Here is a 17,141-nt window from a genome sequence, read left to right on the forward strand (position 1 = left end):
TTTATCAGATCGATCATTAATATGTGTATTACAGGATGTACGTACGCGAAATGTTTGACAGAAGTGAGACGATGTTTGACCGTTTGTTGCTGTACACTGTATTTAAAGGGGATGACGTTTTTTTACAATTTAGCGTGAATTTTGCAACAACTACCGAGAAAGGGACTCTGTTTACTGTTTTCTGTTTTATGTTTCGTATTGTAAATAATCGGTTCGTGCGATTTTTCTTTGTTCGATCGAACCGAGCGTACCGCGAAAACGATAACGTCGAAGAAACGTTATCGGTGATTTATCCAGAAAGATAATCGCTAGGAACGTTAAACAATGAAACTTTGGAAAGAGATTGTTGGGAATAATCAACGTCAAAGTGTATGACGAATTGCCTCAGAAATGACTGTTAATCATTCTACGATCGTTTGCCATTTGGCAGAGATTCGCGAAACAACAAATATCGTTTTAATGGCTTCCGATGTGAAATGAGCGATGGTTTAAAAGCTTCTACGAATCGAGACAACCAAGATCACTCGAGAGAAATAAACAAAATTAATTTTTGGCAACCGTCTTTCATTTGTCGTGGTAACTGGATTCTACACGAAAATGAGAAACAATTACAATACGGGAGACCGACTAAAGCACAAGGTAAAATCCTCGTTTCGTTTGAAAAGCGTAATGGCTCGAGAGCGTTAACCAAAGCTCTGATATTTTTCATTGTGCAAAGCTCGATGTTCAACTAAACGGGACATGTGTAAAATGGACTCGATCTTATGAATATTTGATGCGCGTACTACAGATTCGACTTCTCTCGTTATAGATTTTTATAAATATATATTACATTCCAATCCCTCTTCTTAAGTCATCGTGAAATAGGACGTACATTGCCGATACAGGACTCTATAAAGGAAGACGCGTACCGAATTGTACCGTTATTACGCTTCTTAAATCAACTTAAAATTAAAAAAAAAAAAGAAGTTCTCTTAAGCCTTTCTTCTCCATTCTCTCGAGATTCTACAGATTACTAAAGTACTTGAACTTCTAATGGCAGAAGTCCGATTAGTTTTTTCCGACCTAATGTGTTTTACCTCGGAGTCATGAGTAAGCATTAAAATCGAATCTGTCGTTTAGTAGTAAATTGATACCATGCGGTAGTGCGATCTCGGGTTGTTGGCTGTACTAAATGAAACATAGAGGCTGGAGATGTAACTGAACCTTTCGGTCGATAGTGTAGATAAATTAATTTCATCGATGTGGCTGGAAACATAGATTTTCTGACGTTATCTGTCAGAACCGTTATCTAAGTGTAAGTGACAGACAGGATGGTGAAATTGATATCGTTCTTAATATATTCCCTGTCTGCTGTAGGCCGTTGTGTTACAGGTGAGTAACGGCATTATAGATTTGCGGCGCGCCTCTTTCCCACGTCTGTCTCATACCGCTTCCGGTATACCGTGACGTACATACCACCAATAGTACTCCATCAGAATTTATAGCTATAAATACCGTCATCCATGATATTGCCGTGAGACGATATTTAAATGCGATGGAAGAATTGCATTCCTCCAATTGACCTTTGATAGCACACAGAACGACTTATATATCGGTGACAAAAATTAAAAAAAACATCTCCCATCGTAACATCGTAACATTTTTTTTGTATTCTAGTGACACGATTCGATATAATAGTATCGTATAAAGTGAAATTATTTTTTAAGACATCGGGGTATTCTTATGTTCATTACAAAAGTTACTTAACAGTGATACTTACGAATTGCCACTTTCGGGAATATGTATAATTAATTTCTTCAGTTTTGCGAAATTTCGTTTACACTGAAATGTTTCACGCGCAACAATGTTGTAGTAATATTTAATTTTTTATCTTTGTCATGAAGTCGTGTACTATTTTCTTAGTCGTGTACTATGAAAATCTTTAAGGAATTCCGAAAGATTTGATATGTAAATGTTATGCTTCGACAAACAGGTTTTCAATTTACGTAGTCGTTTTGCGCTGGTAGTAAGAAAATAATAAATTAAATGTTTTTTAACGCATCCACAAATGGGCAGCTCGAACATAGTTCGATGGTCACGGAAATAATCCAAGCAGAAAATTGAGGCCGTACCCAAGGTGGCTCTATAAGTCATAATAGAAGTTTTCAGTTTTTTCACGCTAGAGTTTAGAGCCGACTTTCTATTTGAATAGAGGTTTAGCCAGTTTTGTCTATCTTTGTACTCGAATAGACTTTTTCCAAATTTTTGGTTGTAAGACCCTAACAGATTTCATTTTTCCTCAAACTTCGTTTATCGAAATATTCAATTATAACTATAAAACTCTGCTGTAAATATAGTACGTAAGTATAGTACAGAAGCATAGAATGTTATTATGAAATAGTGAATGTACACATTTATTAACTTTACAGTTTGATTGTTACATGCATGTATACCACATGATATATTACTTTGTGTTCCATAAAGTAATCCGAAGCAAATCAATATTAATAACTCAATATCTATAATTCGATTACGTAAACTTGTCAATACTGTTCTCTGATTTAAGTTACTTTATTTTCTTATCGTTCCCACGCGTTATATTTTTTCGTTGTATAAGGCTCACATGTTGCACTCAATGTCACTGAATTCAAAATGCCGAGTCGTGGGTTCAGTGTCCACGGGTCGATGCTCGCGGGTTGGTGTTTTCTAGTCTTGACCAGCCGAGGAACATATAAATGTGCTATGAATTAAAAGCGACATTCGTAGCTGTATTTTTTATTCTAATCATAATAAACAAAGCTGTGACAATCATCGAAAATTTGAAGGAACAACATATCAAACGTAGAACATACTCTAGGTCAACTTAAGTCAGTCATCCTCTAGACAAGTTTATTATCGACTAATTGCAATCCACTCTTTTGTCCATTACATACATATTTTTAATTATTCTATCGAATATCGTGCTATAATTCTAATCACTTTCTTTCGTTAATTAGATTTAGCGAAAGTTATGTATCTATCGTTTTAGTTACTCTTTCCTAAAACGTCTAGTCTAGCGTTGCAATGATTAGGCGTGTTTAAACATCATTTAGATACTCTAGCTCTATTATCGCTGTACAGACCTTCATGAGCAGAACAAGCGCGTAACATTGCAACATTGTGATAAATTCAATTGTTGGGTAATTAGGAAGGAATGTTATAAATTGTTTTTAAAACGCTAGAGACGTGTAGTTTTAAAATTCCTTGATTATTTAATTGATTATTTTAGGTACTTAATATTCTGACATATTTGAACGGTTTACCTTCAATAGTTTGAGTAGAAACTGTACAATAAATAGCAACCTGATCAAAGCAACGATTTTCTGCAACTTAAATCGGTGAATGTACACAACGCATTTAACGATGAACATATAATATTAAAAAAAAAATTAATTAATTAGTCACACTGCAAGGAGTTTTCATCAAATTCTAGTAATACATCAAATATGAGTTCTAATTGTATATTATTATAAAAAATAGTAATAATACAGAAACATGCGATATAACATTATATAACAATTGAATTCTTGAAGCAGGCACTATCTAACGCATCGAAGAATATTACACGGTTTTATTTGTCATTTAATTGCAAATAATTGTACTATCAATTGTCATTGTTTCGGTGTCACTGTTTATATTACCGATAATTTGCCTTTGCATCGTACGTGTTATGCAATTGACCTACCTTTATATAACCTTAGTCATATTCATCTGTGATCCTCGTTTGTATAGTTCTCAAATACATATAATACATACATACTAATATCTCGCACTACTGTCCAAATGTATGAGATAACTATGACATGCGAGCGTAATATTAATCATGTAACAGTCAGCATATGTCTATGTACAATAGAATCTAATCAATTTATACTTCGTTTCAGACTTGTAAATTACTGTTGTACCATTACTTGTTAGTCGAGGAGTGGTTAATACTTCGTAGATACTTGCTATGAAACGGCCTACGGTTACATTTCGTACAATATACATTCTACAGTTCGGTTCGAAATTTGAAATAGACAAGTGTCGCATTCGGAAAACATTATTCCGTATGCGGAACTAATTCTTTTGTAAATTTGTGAAAATTAAATTTACTTCTTTATCAGTCTTATTAAGATTTCGTAAAATATTTTTTACGTTTTCGCTCGTGAGTCATATCGTTATAGATTAGTAGATAGCCAACCTTGACGGTAATTTTAGCGAAAAATGGCATTTCATTAACACTCTTATTTCGTTCCTGTATTTATCTCAAAATCAATTTTCGAAGTATCGCGCATAGAAATATAATTGCTTTATTGTGCAATCCAAGCTCTAGAAAGATATAGACCGTATTCTTCCGTGTCTCGTTCGATTAAAATTCGAAGTGAAAGCGTTTTTAGACGAATTTTTATTCGCGTTCGAAATTTGTTCTACTTGAAATATAAGTTACTTTTTTCTTTGAATTTAAATCGCGCAATTGAAACGGTATTAGCAAGCTGGTAGCACAAGCTTTTCCGTTTGCTGCGATCAGGAACAAATGTTTTAATCGTATTAATTTTCTTTTTGTTCAGGTCACGTATTCGGCCGATTTGGCAATCGAGATACCAGGAAACTTGAGCCAGGGCGGATCTTGGTATCGTTTAGATTATAGTCCAAATGTTGGCCATCCACGACCAAACACTACCATAGCCGCCACTGACATAGGTGATGTCATAAAGTTCAGGGATGGTCTTCCTGGCACTAGATACGAATTTTGGTTGTATTATAGTAATAGCACTCTTCATGATTGGCTGACATGGACTGCCTCTATAACTACAGGTGTGTATATGCATTAAATTAATACTACCTCGTGATTGGTACATCTAGATCCTCGGTATCCAAGAGAAATTATACTTCTCTGGTGCAGCAAAGTGTGTTACAGTGCTGAGCTGGACTCTCTGATATTCCTCTAACAAGCTGATAGTTTACACTTGCAAACATTTGAAATGTACAAATATATGGATTAAGATATACTTGGAAGTTATTACTTTCAGAGAACATAATTTTATGATTTTTAAGTCGATACGTTTTAATATATATCCCTTTTGTAATCTACTCACTGACGAGTTGAACCCTCGAGACATCAGTCACTGTACACTTGACTTACAAATTAGAATCCTGAATATTTCTAAAAGTATTAGTTTCCGAGTATACGTTTATCGAGTCTTCCTTAATTCTTTCGAGTAAACTAATTTTACAATTCTGTATAATTTATTCGTAAAGTGTTCCGTACGATTCTGTTTACAACCCACTTGATTATTACCCTTTAACCTGTTTATTGAACAAGCAAACAAACGTACACATTTCAAACCCTCGTACTTGAAAGTTTCTCTAGAGCTGTTTCTATCTCGAGGATACAAATCGATGTAGAAACGTCCAAAGAATTTAAATTCACAACAGTTTGCGATAATTTCAAGGAAATCGATAATTTTTCAACAAAATACCGAGAAAGTATTATCGATAGAAGAGCAACTACGACTGTTCGTTTTTTTGTTACATCGCCTGTACGGTCGCGAAAGTGTTAAGATTTACACACGGTTCTTTTATGGTTTTACTTCACGGTCTTCCCCACGGCCCCGTTGCCTACCATTAGCGTAGGAATGTTTCAGTAAAAGTGAATGCGATTCATTTTGCAGCACCGGATCCTCCCTCGAACCTCACGGTCTCGGTGCGAAATGGAAAGACCGCGGTGGTCTATTGGGCGCCCCCCGCCGAGGGCAATTATTCCGGTTTCCGGTTGAGGGTGCAAAGTTTCAGCGACACCGGAAATCCAAAAACAAGCGTCATCCCCGCGGATGCAGTTTCCTACATGCTGCGCGATCTCATCCCCGGGGCGACGTATTCACTTCAACTTTTCACTGTATTAGACACCAAAGAAAGCGTGGCATACACCAGCAGGAATTTCACCACGAGTGAGTTATTTCACACGTACACTTCGTTCTTCGTTTCGTACTGCGCAACCGTATTCCTGATAACAATTTGATACCTTACCGAGAGACTTTCAGAGTCAATGTAATTTTTAATACAATATTTCTTACTGTTTTCAACTAACGTTTATCAATCGCTTACAATGTCGATTTCGTTCGATTCATCGTTGCTTTAAAAGCATAGAAATTGGAAAAGAAATCGAAGTTACTATTCTCGCTGTGTACTTATACGTACTTGTACTATGTACTTGTACATTGTGAGTGGAATTAAAAGAAACATTTCTATCGTTGCGACGTATTATTGTCACACTAATAATGTACGTATCTATGTAGGCTAATGTGTAATATTTCTAAAAAAATTTAAACGTAATAGTTAATTGCATCGTTTCGACGAATCTTTTTCTAATTTGTATTTTTCTTCCATTCTCACGAGTAACGCTCGAATTCGTTAAAGTATCGATTTGTTGTCGAAAATATGCAGTAACGAAATATTGATAAATATCGTAATTATACGCGCGTGTGTGTGTAGGTATATATTTTATTACATTCTTGCAGAACCCAACACTCCTGGGAAGTTTATCGTATGGTTTAGAAATGAAACGACCTTATTGGTCCTTTGGCAGCCACCCTATCCTGCTGGGATTTACACCCATTATAAAGTTAGTATAGATCCTGCTGATGCCATAGAATCTGTTCTTTATGTAGAAAAGGAAGGCGAACCTCCAGGGCCAGCGCAGGCTGCTTTCAAAGGACTCGTCCCTGGTAAGCGATTTATTAAAATTATTCGATATAACACCACCGATACGCACACAATAAAAATAATAGTCCGGAAATCATTAATTTATTTTTAAACGAAAACGTTATTTCGCATTTTGCAATATACATTGTCAATTTTAAATTGACAAAGGATTTTACCGATGCTATATTGTAATTTTATTTTTCAATGTTTCATTTTTCAAAAATGTGAAAATATTTTTCACGAGATTGATATTGACAAATTGTCAATATACATTATCATTAGTCTTTTATAGTATGTAAACGCATCGAGTAGATTTCAAGGTCCTTAAGTTCTTTTGAACCAAACTATGTGTTTCAACGTGCACAATTATGGTCCTAGGTTGAACGAGTTCAACCGCCATAGTTATTCAAGATCAATCAAGGTCACGGATAGAGAAAAATAAGTAGTATCGTTTCAGACACGTCGATGTTAAATGTTTCTTTCTTATCACTCGAGATGTTCAGGGAAATTAAAAATTCACTCTTGCTCTCGTATTGTACATATCAGGATACGTGTACGATTGTTGGTGTATACATTTACGCTACTTCATTCCGTGTAGTTTCTAAATTATTTCTCATGTAAGATCCATTTTGTATCGAATAATCGTAAAAGTATCTACATTTTTATTACGGACGCGATCACGCGATCTTCAAAGTCAAATCGAAGAATCTGTATTTTCTTTCGTGTCATATTTTCATTATCTGGAACGACTTTGGTTACTCGAAACGATTAGTATCGCAGCTTGTCATTTTTTTTACTTTCATTCATAAATTCCGGTTCGAGTTACATTAACTCAATCTTTATCATCATAACTCTAATCTTTGACTTTGACACGTTATAGGCAGAGCTTACAATATTTCCGTGCAAACGGTGTCAGAGGACGAGACTTCAGCCCCTACAACGGCTCAGTATCGAACGGTGCCATTGCGTCCCCTGAACGTTACTTTCGATAAGTCTTCAATAACGTCGACTTCCTTCCGTGTTTTTTGGAATCCATCCGAAGGAATGTCTGAATTCGATAAGTATCAAATATCTTTAGGGGGTAACCGTAGACTCGCCCCAGTTACCAGAAATCGGGACGACGAGAGCAAATGGGAATTCAAGGACCTGGAACCGGGCAAAACTTACCAAGTTGTAGTGAAGACAGTTTCGGGCAAAGTTACCAGTTGGCCGGCTAGTGGAGACGTCACTCTGAGTAAGTGTTTTTATCTTTTTCGTGTATAAGTTTGTATATATTTTTTTTCTTTTTAAATTATTCAGAACGTTATTTCCACGTTTACCGAAAAGGATCCATGTCCAGGATCGAAACGTTTAATCGTTAAACAATGAACTATGCGCCGCTACGGCTATCTGTTTACATAATTATCATTTCATCAGCGAGTAAAATATCATCATTATTTTCGAGTTAATATTTGTTCTTAAACAATGAACTTGTTTCATTTTGTTGTTAGAACCGTTACCGGTGCGTGATCTTCGTGCTGTGATCGATGAGAAAACTGGAATGGTCGAAGTATCTTGGCTACCTGAAAATTCCAGTACTCAGGATAGTTATAAACTACAGTACCACGAGGTGGAAACAACGATCGGTGGCGATAGCAATACACTAACAACCGATAAGACCAAAGTAAATATTCTCTCAATCATTCTAGCGACAGATGTACAATTTTATATAAAAAATAAATGTTCGTTTATTACGCGGAGATGTACCATGCACGCACGTGTACTGATACCACCTGTTTGACATCAATAACGATATTAATTTACTTTCCATGACACGCAGAGTGAGTCATCTACCATTTGCATCTAAAGTTTTTAACCAGATTACTTGCTGCGTGCTTTTGTTTGAAAATTTTGAAATAATAAGTTTTCACAATTATTGGGCTCCAGAGAAAGCATAAGGCTGCAGGTCACGTGCTTCTCTCCTTCTCATAAAATCAGGCTAACTAGATATTGCGACACGACAAACTGCCCGACTCTCGAAATATTTTATTTACAGATTATTTAATTAAATTTTATAACACACGATATGGTTGCTGTACAGGGCATTTTCACTTGTACAAGCACTACGGGGACGCGGTCACTTTTTCAGATCTCCAACTGAACCAGTTTTAACAAATTCAGCTACCAAACTTTGCACAGTGCTTTTTGCCGGCACATGAATTCGAGGGAAATGATTACGAAGTTCCTGAATCGTTAGCGTTAAAGATCACGATTTTTCGTAATACGTCTGAATAATTTTCACGCGTTCTTTCACCGTGTACTTTTCCATAATTAATTCCCCGTCTGTCTAGATGCCGTACGTCAAGTTTCAAGTTAATCGGTTCGACGTGTTAAAAATAGCGCGAAATTCAAATCGACCGGTGATGTTTGGGACACGCTTTACTCGAACAAGTTTCATAATGTCTTTTTTTTCAATTTTGAGCATTATAGCCTTGATAAAATAGTAATCTCTATATATTCAACCATTTTTTTCAAAATTGTTATTATCTCGTTTAATATTTTATTTTCAGGTCACCCTAGAAGCTTTATTGCCAGGCAGAAATTATTCGATAATTGTGCAAGCTATTAGCAACAAAATCGAGTCAAATGAGACTGTTTTGTACCAAGTTACACGCCCTTCGAGTCCAATAATCGAGGATCTGAAGCCTATCGAGATGGGATTGAATATCTCGTGGAAAAGTGACGTCAATTCGAGACAAGAGAAATTCGAAGTAACGCACAATAGAAATGACACCGGAGAGAGTGCAACGACTCTAACCACAGAATCTCATATTGTTTTGGAAGATCTCTATCCCGGTGCAGCATACGAAGTTAAAGTTTTCGCCATTAGCCATGGTTTAAGAAGCGAACCGCACGATTATTTTCAAGAAGTTTGTAAGTAATATGTATACTCTTCTAATTCGTAATATTGAATTATAATAATAAGAAATTTATACAGGGCAACACGTCTAATTGTTATTACAAAATTTCCAAGCCTTTGAGTCTGCAAGTAATTGTACCGAATAAACTTTTCCTAGTTTTTGGTACATGTAATTTTCGAACATTGAAATTTTCTTACTTTTACTTTATTTAGAAATGTAAAAGTTTCTTTTAGTGAAAATGTATGAGCTTTTGTATTAGATCGAGATGAATATATTGATCGCATAGAAATTATAGAATAGTAAATTCAAATAAGATGGCAGCAAAAGAAGACGATAGTAATGATTGGTATTCTTCCTTGTCTTAATCTTACTGAATGGTCAGTTTAAAAGTCATTATGGGTATTACAATTGGTACAATATGTACCAATTATAATCTTTTGTTGACGTTAAACGAATATCTCCATTGTATCAATTGTCATATATTTCTTAATGTGTTACGATTCGCTTTTATTGCTATTGTATTTATTTTTTCTTTTTCATTCTTCGCGTATGGTTTCTGAATTTATTCAATTGCAGTATTTAATAGTAATGTAAATATTTTATTGGCTAGAAAAAGTAGAAATTTACTTTTGATAAACACGAAATAGCATAATATTTTATGTAATTTACAATTCATCCTTAACTTGTTGATAATGAAAATAAATGAAATTATTTTGCTAAATGAAATTGGCAAACTTGTTGCATATTTTATCAAGGTATTATACGATACAAAAGGTATACATATTTGAACAAAGTTTAGGAAATATGGCTTTACTTACGTATTAATTATTTACGTACGTAATTACGTTGTTTCGTCTGTAGATATTTCAATTAAGTTATTATATTTCTTGTTTAGTTACCGTAATTGTCTAATTTCAGTACCCCACCCACCAAAAAATTTAAGCATCGAGAGAGTAACCAGTAACACCGTCGTTGTTCACTGGGAAGCGCCTACGGACTCGTTGTATTCTGAATTTTCGATTAGATATCGAACAGAAGACGATCCAAGATGGGTGAAACTTCCCAGCGTCAAAGAAACGGAAGCAGAAGTTGCAGACATGACAGCAGGAGAAAAATATACGATTCAAGTGAACACTGTCAGTTACGGAGTTGAAAGTGTTTCACCGCTCCAAGTGAACCACACAGTTCGTAAGTAAATAAAGAACGTTTCACGTCTAAGTAGATACGAATAATCTTTCTAAACTCTAATCGTATTTACGGATCATTTATCCATTCGCTAACTCTTTCACCGATCTAAATACGTTCTCAATCGAATAAACTATGCCTTGTTTTTGAATGATATAAATTTACTCTTTAAAAATATCGATCAAATTTAAACAATGTAGAATCCTCTCTAGGAAAACGTTTATTTATAAATTAAAAATGGAGTGTAATGGAACAACATTAAATGACGCGATATATGTTCTTCGACAAACGCAATTATTGAAACTTTTAAATACGTAATGAGTGCACACGTTTCACACTTTCCCTACAGTGACAATCAGGCCAATACTGATAAATTAAGTTAGCGACTAAAAAAAGAATAAAAGCATCTCAATCGGTGATTTAACCAATTAGAATTGATAAAGACGTATATTGATTGAGAGTAATAATCCTGACGCCATTTTTATTAAGAGTCAATTAGATTGGTGCTAAAGGAAATCGAGTATTCAATTAAGTAGACTATATATTTCTATAATTAACTATTTTTTTATCAGAAATGCAATAATTCATAATTTATCATTTTAAATAAAAATATGTATATATATATACACACACATGTATACAAATATGTATAGTGTACTTAATTGAATATTCAATTTCCTTTAGCACCAATCTAATTGACTCTTAATAAAAATATATGCATATAGGGTGCAATTTTTTGCACAACACAATTGGCTAATAGTATTTATAAAAATGAATAAAAAAAGGTATTAATAAATATATATAGGATGTACCTCAGTATCCATTCCTTGAAGGAATTAAAATATGTGAAATGATCAATGCAGTTTAGTGGGTGCGTCGACATCAAGGTCATTAGCGACTCATTAGTTTTCACTTGTAAAAGTCACTCAAAAATTCTATCTACGTGTTGAGTCATGGTACCCAGAATGCCAATACATATATTATACGTACACGTGAACTAGGAAAGTTGTGATGGTGCTACTAACATTACCACTACTACTTTCTTGTCGTTAGCATTGATTAACACTCACACTTGTTTAGGTACGGTATACGAGAGAGCTACGCGATGTTATCAACATGTCCTATCGTGTTGTCTATCGAACCTCAACTCGGCTTATACTTATGTTAAACAAACCACGAGAAGTTACAAAAGAATACTTTCAGTTCTCTTTATTTTTGTTTATGCTGATCATTTACGCTTTGCAAATTATTCTAGGACCAAACCCGGTACTTAACATCACGCCAATTATTGATTCAACAAACGTGACATTGGAGTGGCCAAGGCCAGAAGGTAGAATCGAGACCTACGTGATCAGATGGTGGCCGGTTGAAAACATCGAGGATGTACGAACCAAAAACGTTACGGAGAGCAACGATGTGTCCAGCATCCTTTTCGAAGAGAACGCCCTGCAAAAGGTTCTAGTGAGCGATTTGATGCCAGGTGTTCAATATTCCTTCATGATCTACACGGTCTCTTACGGATTGGTCAGCGATGTCACCAACTTGACCACGAGGACAAGTAGGTTCAATCATAAACTTGACAAAACATTGTCCTATAACGACTGCGTTTCTCTCTTTTGTTCTCCATTCAATTATTCCATAATGAATTCTGCCTGACCATGAGTGCTAACACGCTAAAAATTTGATTTGTCATCAGCTTGACGGTTGTTTCATTACTAATAGTGTGTTTTTTGTGTAATATAATTCCTGAATTTTCTCGCACATTTGTGATACGTATAACCTTCTGAGCGGTTGTTGCATTTGTACAGATTACTTCGATTTTAGTTCGTGAATTCATACATAGCTCACTTTCACGCGACTGTTCGGTTCATTGTACAGTTACCGTTCGGAGCAGAACCTGAAATTTTCTCACGATCGACAAAAAATCTTACACGTGACAAATTGAACGATATCGAATATAACGATAAGTTCCGTATTAAGAGAAGTTAGCTAGATCGTCTTCGGTTTACCCTAAATTTGTTCTTCGTTTCGAACGTTTCTCTAAACACGGTTGAGACGAAGTACCAAGAATGAGATCGACGTGACGTTAGCTTAGATAGGGAGAAACGTGATCACTGAGTTAATTAAAAATTGGCTCGACCCAACAAACACGAGTTTGTCGAATCCAGTGCCACTGATCCAATCGGAAGTCGTTGTGGTGGTCGATCGAGATCAACCGGATTCCTTGACGTTGAGATACACACCGACGCCCATCCAGTCGTCGATTTTCGATTTGTATCGGTTCCGGATTAGCGACGTGAACAACACGACGAAAGAGCGACTGGTCGACAACACCGACACTAAAGTGACGTTCACCGGCCTCACACCTGGTAAACTCTACAACGTGACTGTTTGGACTGTCAGCGATAACGTCGAGAGCAGACCTCTACTTAGGCAGGATCGACTTTGTGAGTATTTTGCGCCTAAAACCAACGATCAACACATTCTCGATATATGAATACAGAAATTTAAATAATAAAATTGATAAAATGTGTAATTGTTCTGTATATATTATCACTGATCACAGTGTTAGGAAGCAATCGTTCGTTAGACTTTCCAGAACGTACAAACATTGTTTATTATGTTTCCACGTTTCGACCCTCCTAATTTTGGGTACGCATCAGGAACTAGAGTTTTGTAACATATAACGTTATTTGTATAGAAGTTTTGTGTGTTGCGATTAAAATCAACGAAAATTCGAATAATTATAAATTTGAATTTATAATTAAACTACGACGAAAGGCCAAGTTATATTCTTTAGGACGTGTACTCGGTACTTGTGTTATCAAATTATTGATTTTCTTTTTCTTAAATTTACAAGTAAATATGTACCTTTTTTTAAATATTCATTACAGAACTTGTAATTACACAAATAGCATTATACAATCATTGCATAAATGATACGAAATTATAAACAAATATTCCAATAGACGAAACTCGTGTCCCCAAACAAACAGAACGAAATATTTCGTTCAGTTTGAAAATGGTGCTGATTCTAATCTAACGTGAAATTTGGTTTCAGATCCTGAACCAATTACAGCTATCCAGGCAATAGATATCAATGACACAAGAATTACGTTAACTTGGGATATTCCGCGCGGAGAGTACGATTCTTTCGAAGTCCAGTACATAAACACAGAAGGAAATTACATACAGAACATCACATCGGTCAATTCGATAACCATACCCGATTTAAAACCCCATAGAAATTACACTTTTACATTAGCGGTTCGCTCTGGTACAACGTCCTCTTACCCTAGAATATCGAAATTTACAAATAAACATGTTTTGAAATCTTCAATACAGAACTTGTAATTATACAAACAGCATTATGTATATATATATATATATATATATATATATATATATATATATATAAAAAATCTAGTTCCTGATGAGAACCCAAAATTAGGAGGGTCGAAGCATCAAAAGATAATAAAAATACTTATATATTCTGGAAAGACTATTGTATCAATACTGAACACGACAAATCACAACTTGAAGAAACAGTCCCGTCGTAAGCACAATTTCCACGGATTATGTTTCATATTACAGGGAGAGAGAAATTTTGTATTAATGTTACGTAATTAAAAACTTAATGGATACTTACTTACCGGTAGGTACGGTTTATAATGAAATAACCGAAGGTGTAATTTAAATTACGTTAACGTAATTTAATTGTATAAATTAGATATTATGTTAATATCGATCACTTTAACGTTATCTTTCGGGTAAATATTGACTTGTTGTTTCATAATGGGGTGTGGTACTGGAAAACATACCCGTTTTCGAACTCTCATTGTTTAATTTTATTCTATTGCGGCTTGCACCGATGCATGCTAAAGCGTACATCGAGACAGTACGAATTTATATGAAATCCCACTTAAAAACGTGGTATTTCGTGTTTTTTTTTTTTTAATTCAGGCTTGCGGCTTGTGGTGCTCGAGATTCTTTATCGCAACGTAATTAACAAACGAAAGCGAGACATTTAACGAAAAGTGTATAAGTGTATCCTTGTATAAGTTATTCCAGATGTTTCTTACTTAGGGATACTTTTGATTAATAATGAATTGACATTCTTCAATTTTACTGTTCCCTTTAACCTTTTCGCGACATAAGAATAAAATTCAAAAACCGATAGACGTAGCCATTCACATTGTTACTGAGCTGTCACCTTACAGCTCCTGTGATCTATTGACCAGCAATTGTCAAATTTTTGAGCGTATGATTTGCAAATTTATAATTTACGAATTGTGAAAGAAAATCATTTCTCTGGCGTGAAATGACCCGCGTATGTGTGAACAAATAATATTTTTACACTTTTTTCTCTTAACGATCGTATTTTTCACTAAATAAAATGTATCATTTTGATTAGTTCATATTGTTTGTTCGAATTTATTATATGTTCGTTTCTTTTTCGAATATCGAATTGATCTATTATCGGTAAAGTTGCTCGAACAAAGTTTTTGTCGTAAATACAGTTATTTTTAAGGTACACGTACCTTACGAATATAAGTACCTATCGAGAGTTTTTGTGATTACTTTCGATTCTAAAAGAAAATGACACCGTTGTGGGAACGTCCTGTACAATTGGACTCTGTAGGTAAAATAACTTTTGTGTGGTGAAATTTTTGTAGTATTCGCCCTCGTATAAATAAAATAAAATTATAAACGAACACTCCGATCGACGAGACTCGTGTCCCAAAACAAACGGAACGAGAAATTTCGTTCAGTTTGGAAATGGTGCTGGTTCTAATCTAACGTGAAATTTGGTTTCAGATCCTGAACCAATTACAGCTATCCAGGCAATAGATATCAATGACACAAGAATTACGTTAACTTGGGATATCCCGCGCGGACAGTACGACTCTTTCGAAGTTCAGTACATAAACACAGAGGGAAATTACATTCAGAACATTACGTCGGTCAATTCGATAACCATATCCGATTTAAAACCCCATAGAAATTATACATTCACGTTGGTGGTTCGTTCCGGTACAGCGTCCTCTTATCTCAGAGTGTCGAATCCTCTTAGTGCCAGCTTTACAACCAGCGAGTCCTATCCTGGTAAGGTGGAAAAATTTCATCCTACGGACATTCAGCCAAGTGACATTAGCTTCGAGTGGTCTTTACCTCTTCAAGAGCAGAATGGCATCATCAGAAAGTACACTATCACATACGGATTGGAAGTAAGTGTGGGTGTATACACAGAGTGTTCCTAAAGTAAACGGCCAAACTTCAAGGATATATTCTAATCGTAGTAACGACAATGAATTGTCGTGTAAACATAGTTCTGCAAATGCTTTCTCTGCGAGTTACAACCTGGATTGTTTACATTTTACTATCGTGTCCAAGTAATATCAAACAATGTTTACATGTTTGAATGTTTATGCGAATTCTAGAATCATCCCAGTAGTACGCAACTGTCAATATTTGTTTCTTGGAAATTACGTGTATATAAAACTATGTTTATACGATACGTTTTTATGTTTGACCACTTATCCTAGGTCCGGTTTGATATAATCAATTTCAACGTATTTCATGCCTAAGAATGTTTAGTTGTTATGTAATATATTCAACTCGGAAATTTTGATTCACTGTGGTATTTTGTCATCGTGAAATAACGCGAAATATTGTTTGAGTAATAATAGTATAAATTAACAATATAATAAGAAAAATAAGTAATCTAGTAAATTAAAAAGGTCAGCAACACTATTGAGTAGTTTGGTTTAACGACTCTTCGAATCTCCCTTCAATTATGGATTTCAATTTAGGGTGTGAAAGGAATTGCATCGGGGAATAATTCTTGAAGGATTTGTTTAGCCAAAAGTTACTTTATTTACACTGTAAAGTGAATATTGCTCCTGTTGCATAATTTTAAATATGATTTTGCACGAATAACAAGAAATAAGACCAACCTTGTATAAAAAAATTCAATGAAAAAATCATCCAGCGTAAACAGGTAGAAACTGATTACTGACCAAGTACTGATAAAATGCACACTTCAGATTCAGCCATAGAATTTAATTATCAAACCGTGTATGCTAATCATTCGGTAAAAATAATTTCGTATTAAATACATGATTTCTTTTATTTAAAGTAATCGGTTCTTTCTAAATGGTCAAGGAGAGTGATCCCCTAAGTGTTTTCCACAATGTATCTCCTATTTAGAATAAAATTGTCCTTTGCATTGTAAAACTTCCAGACGGGAAAATCCAAAAGAATAGACAAACTTTTATTCTTGAAAAGAAACTCGTGCTTTCGAGACTACTCACAGTTTTCCTAGTTAAAACTGAAGATTAACATCGAAGT

General features: G+C 34.9%; 1 protein-coding gene across 1 annotated transcript in view; it reads left to right on the plus strand.

Moving 5' to 3' along the window:
- Ptp10d (Protein tyrosine phosphatase 10D) overlaps nucleotides 1-17,141 on the plus strand; it is a 69,328-nt gene that overhangs the window by 40,367 nt on the left and 11,820 nt on the right. The window contains exons 2-11 of the mRNA XM_076308068.1: nucleotides 4,572-4,818; nucleotides 5,676-5,951; nucleotides 6,522-6,728; nucleotides 7,586-7,939; nucleotides 8,196-8,368; nucleotides 9,255-9,618; nucleotides 10,524-10,793; nucleotides 12,046-12,348; nucleotides 12,959-13,237; nucleotides 15,609-16,018. Coding sequence (XP_076164183.1) covers nucleotides 4,572-4,818; nucleotides 5,676-5,951; nucleotides 6,522-6,728; nucleotides 7,586-7,939; nucleotides 8,196-8,368; nucleotides 9,255-9,618; nucleotides 10,524-10,793; nucleotides 12,046-12,348; nucleotides 12,959-13,237; nucleotides 15,609-16,018 — 2,883 coding nt within the window. The remainder of the gene's footprint in view (nucleotides 1-4,571; nucleotides 4,819-5,675; nucleotides 5,952-6,521; nucleotides 6,729-7,585; nucleotides 7,940-8,195; nucleotides 8,369-9,254; nucleotides 9,619-10,523; nucleotides 10,794-12,045; nucleotides 12,349-12,958; nucleotides 13,238-15,608; nucleotides 16,019-17,141) is intronic.

This window comes from Ptiloglossa arizonensis, chromosome 3 (assembly GCF_051014685.1).
Source record: "Ptiloglossa arizonensis isolate GNS036 chromosome 3, iyPtiAriz1_principal, whole genome shotgun sequence".
NCBI lineage: Eukaryota > Metazoa > Arthropoda > Insecta > Hymenoptera > Colletidae > Ptiloglossa > Ptiloglossa arizonensis.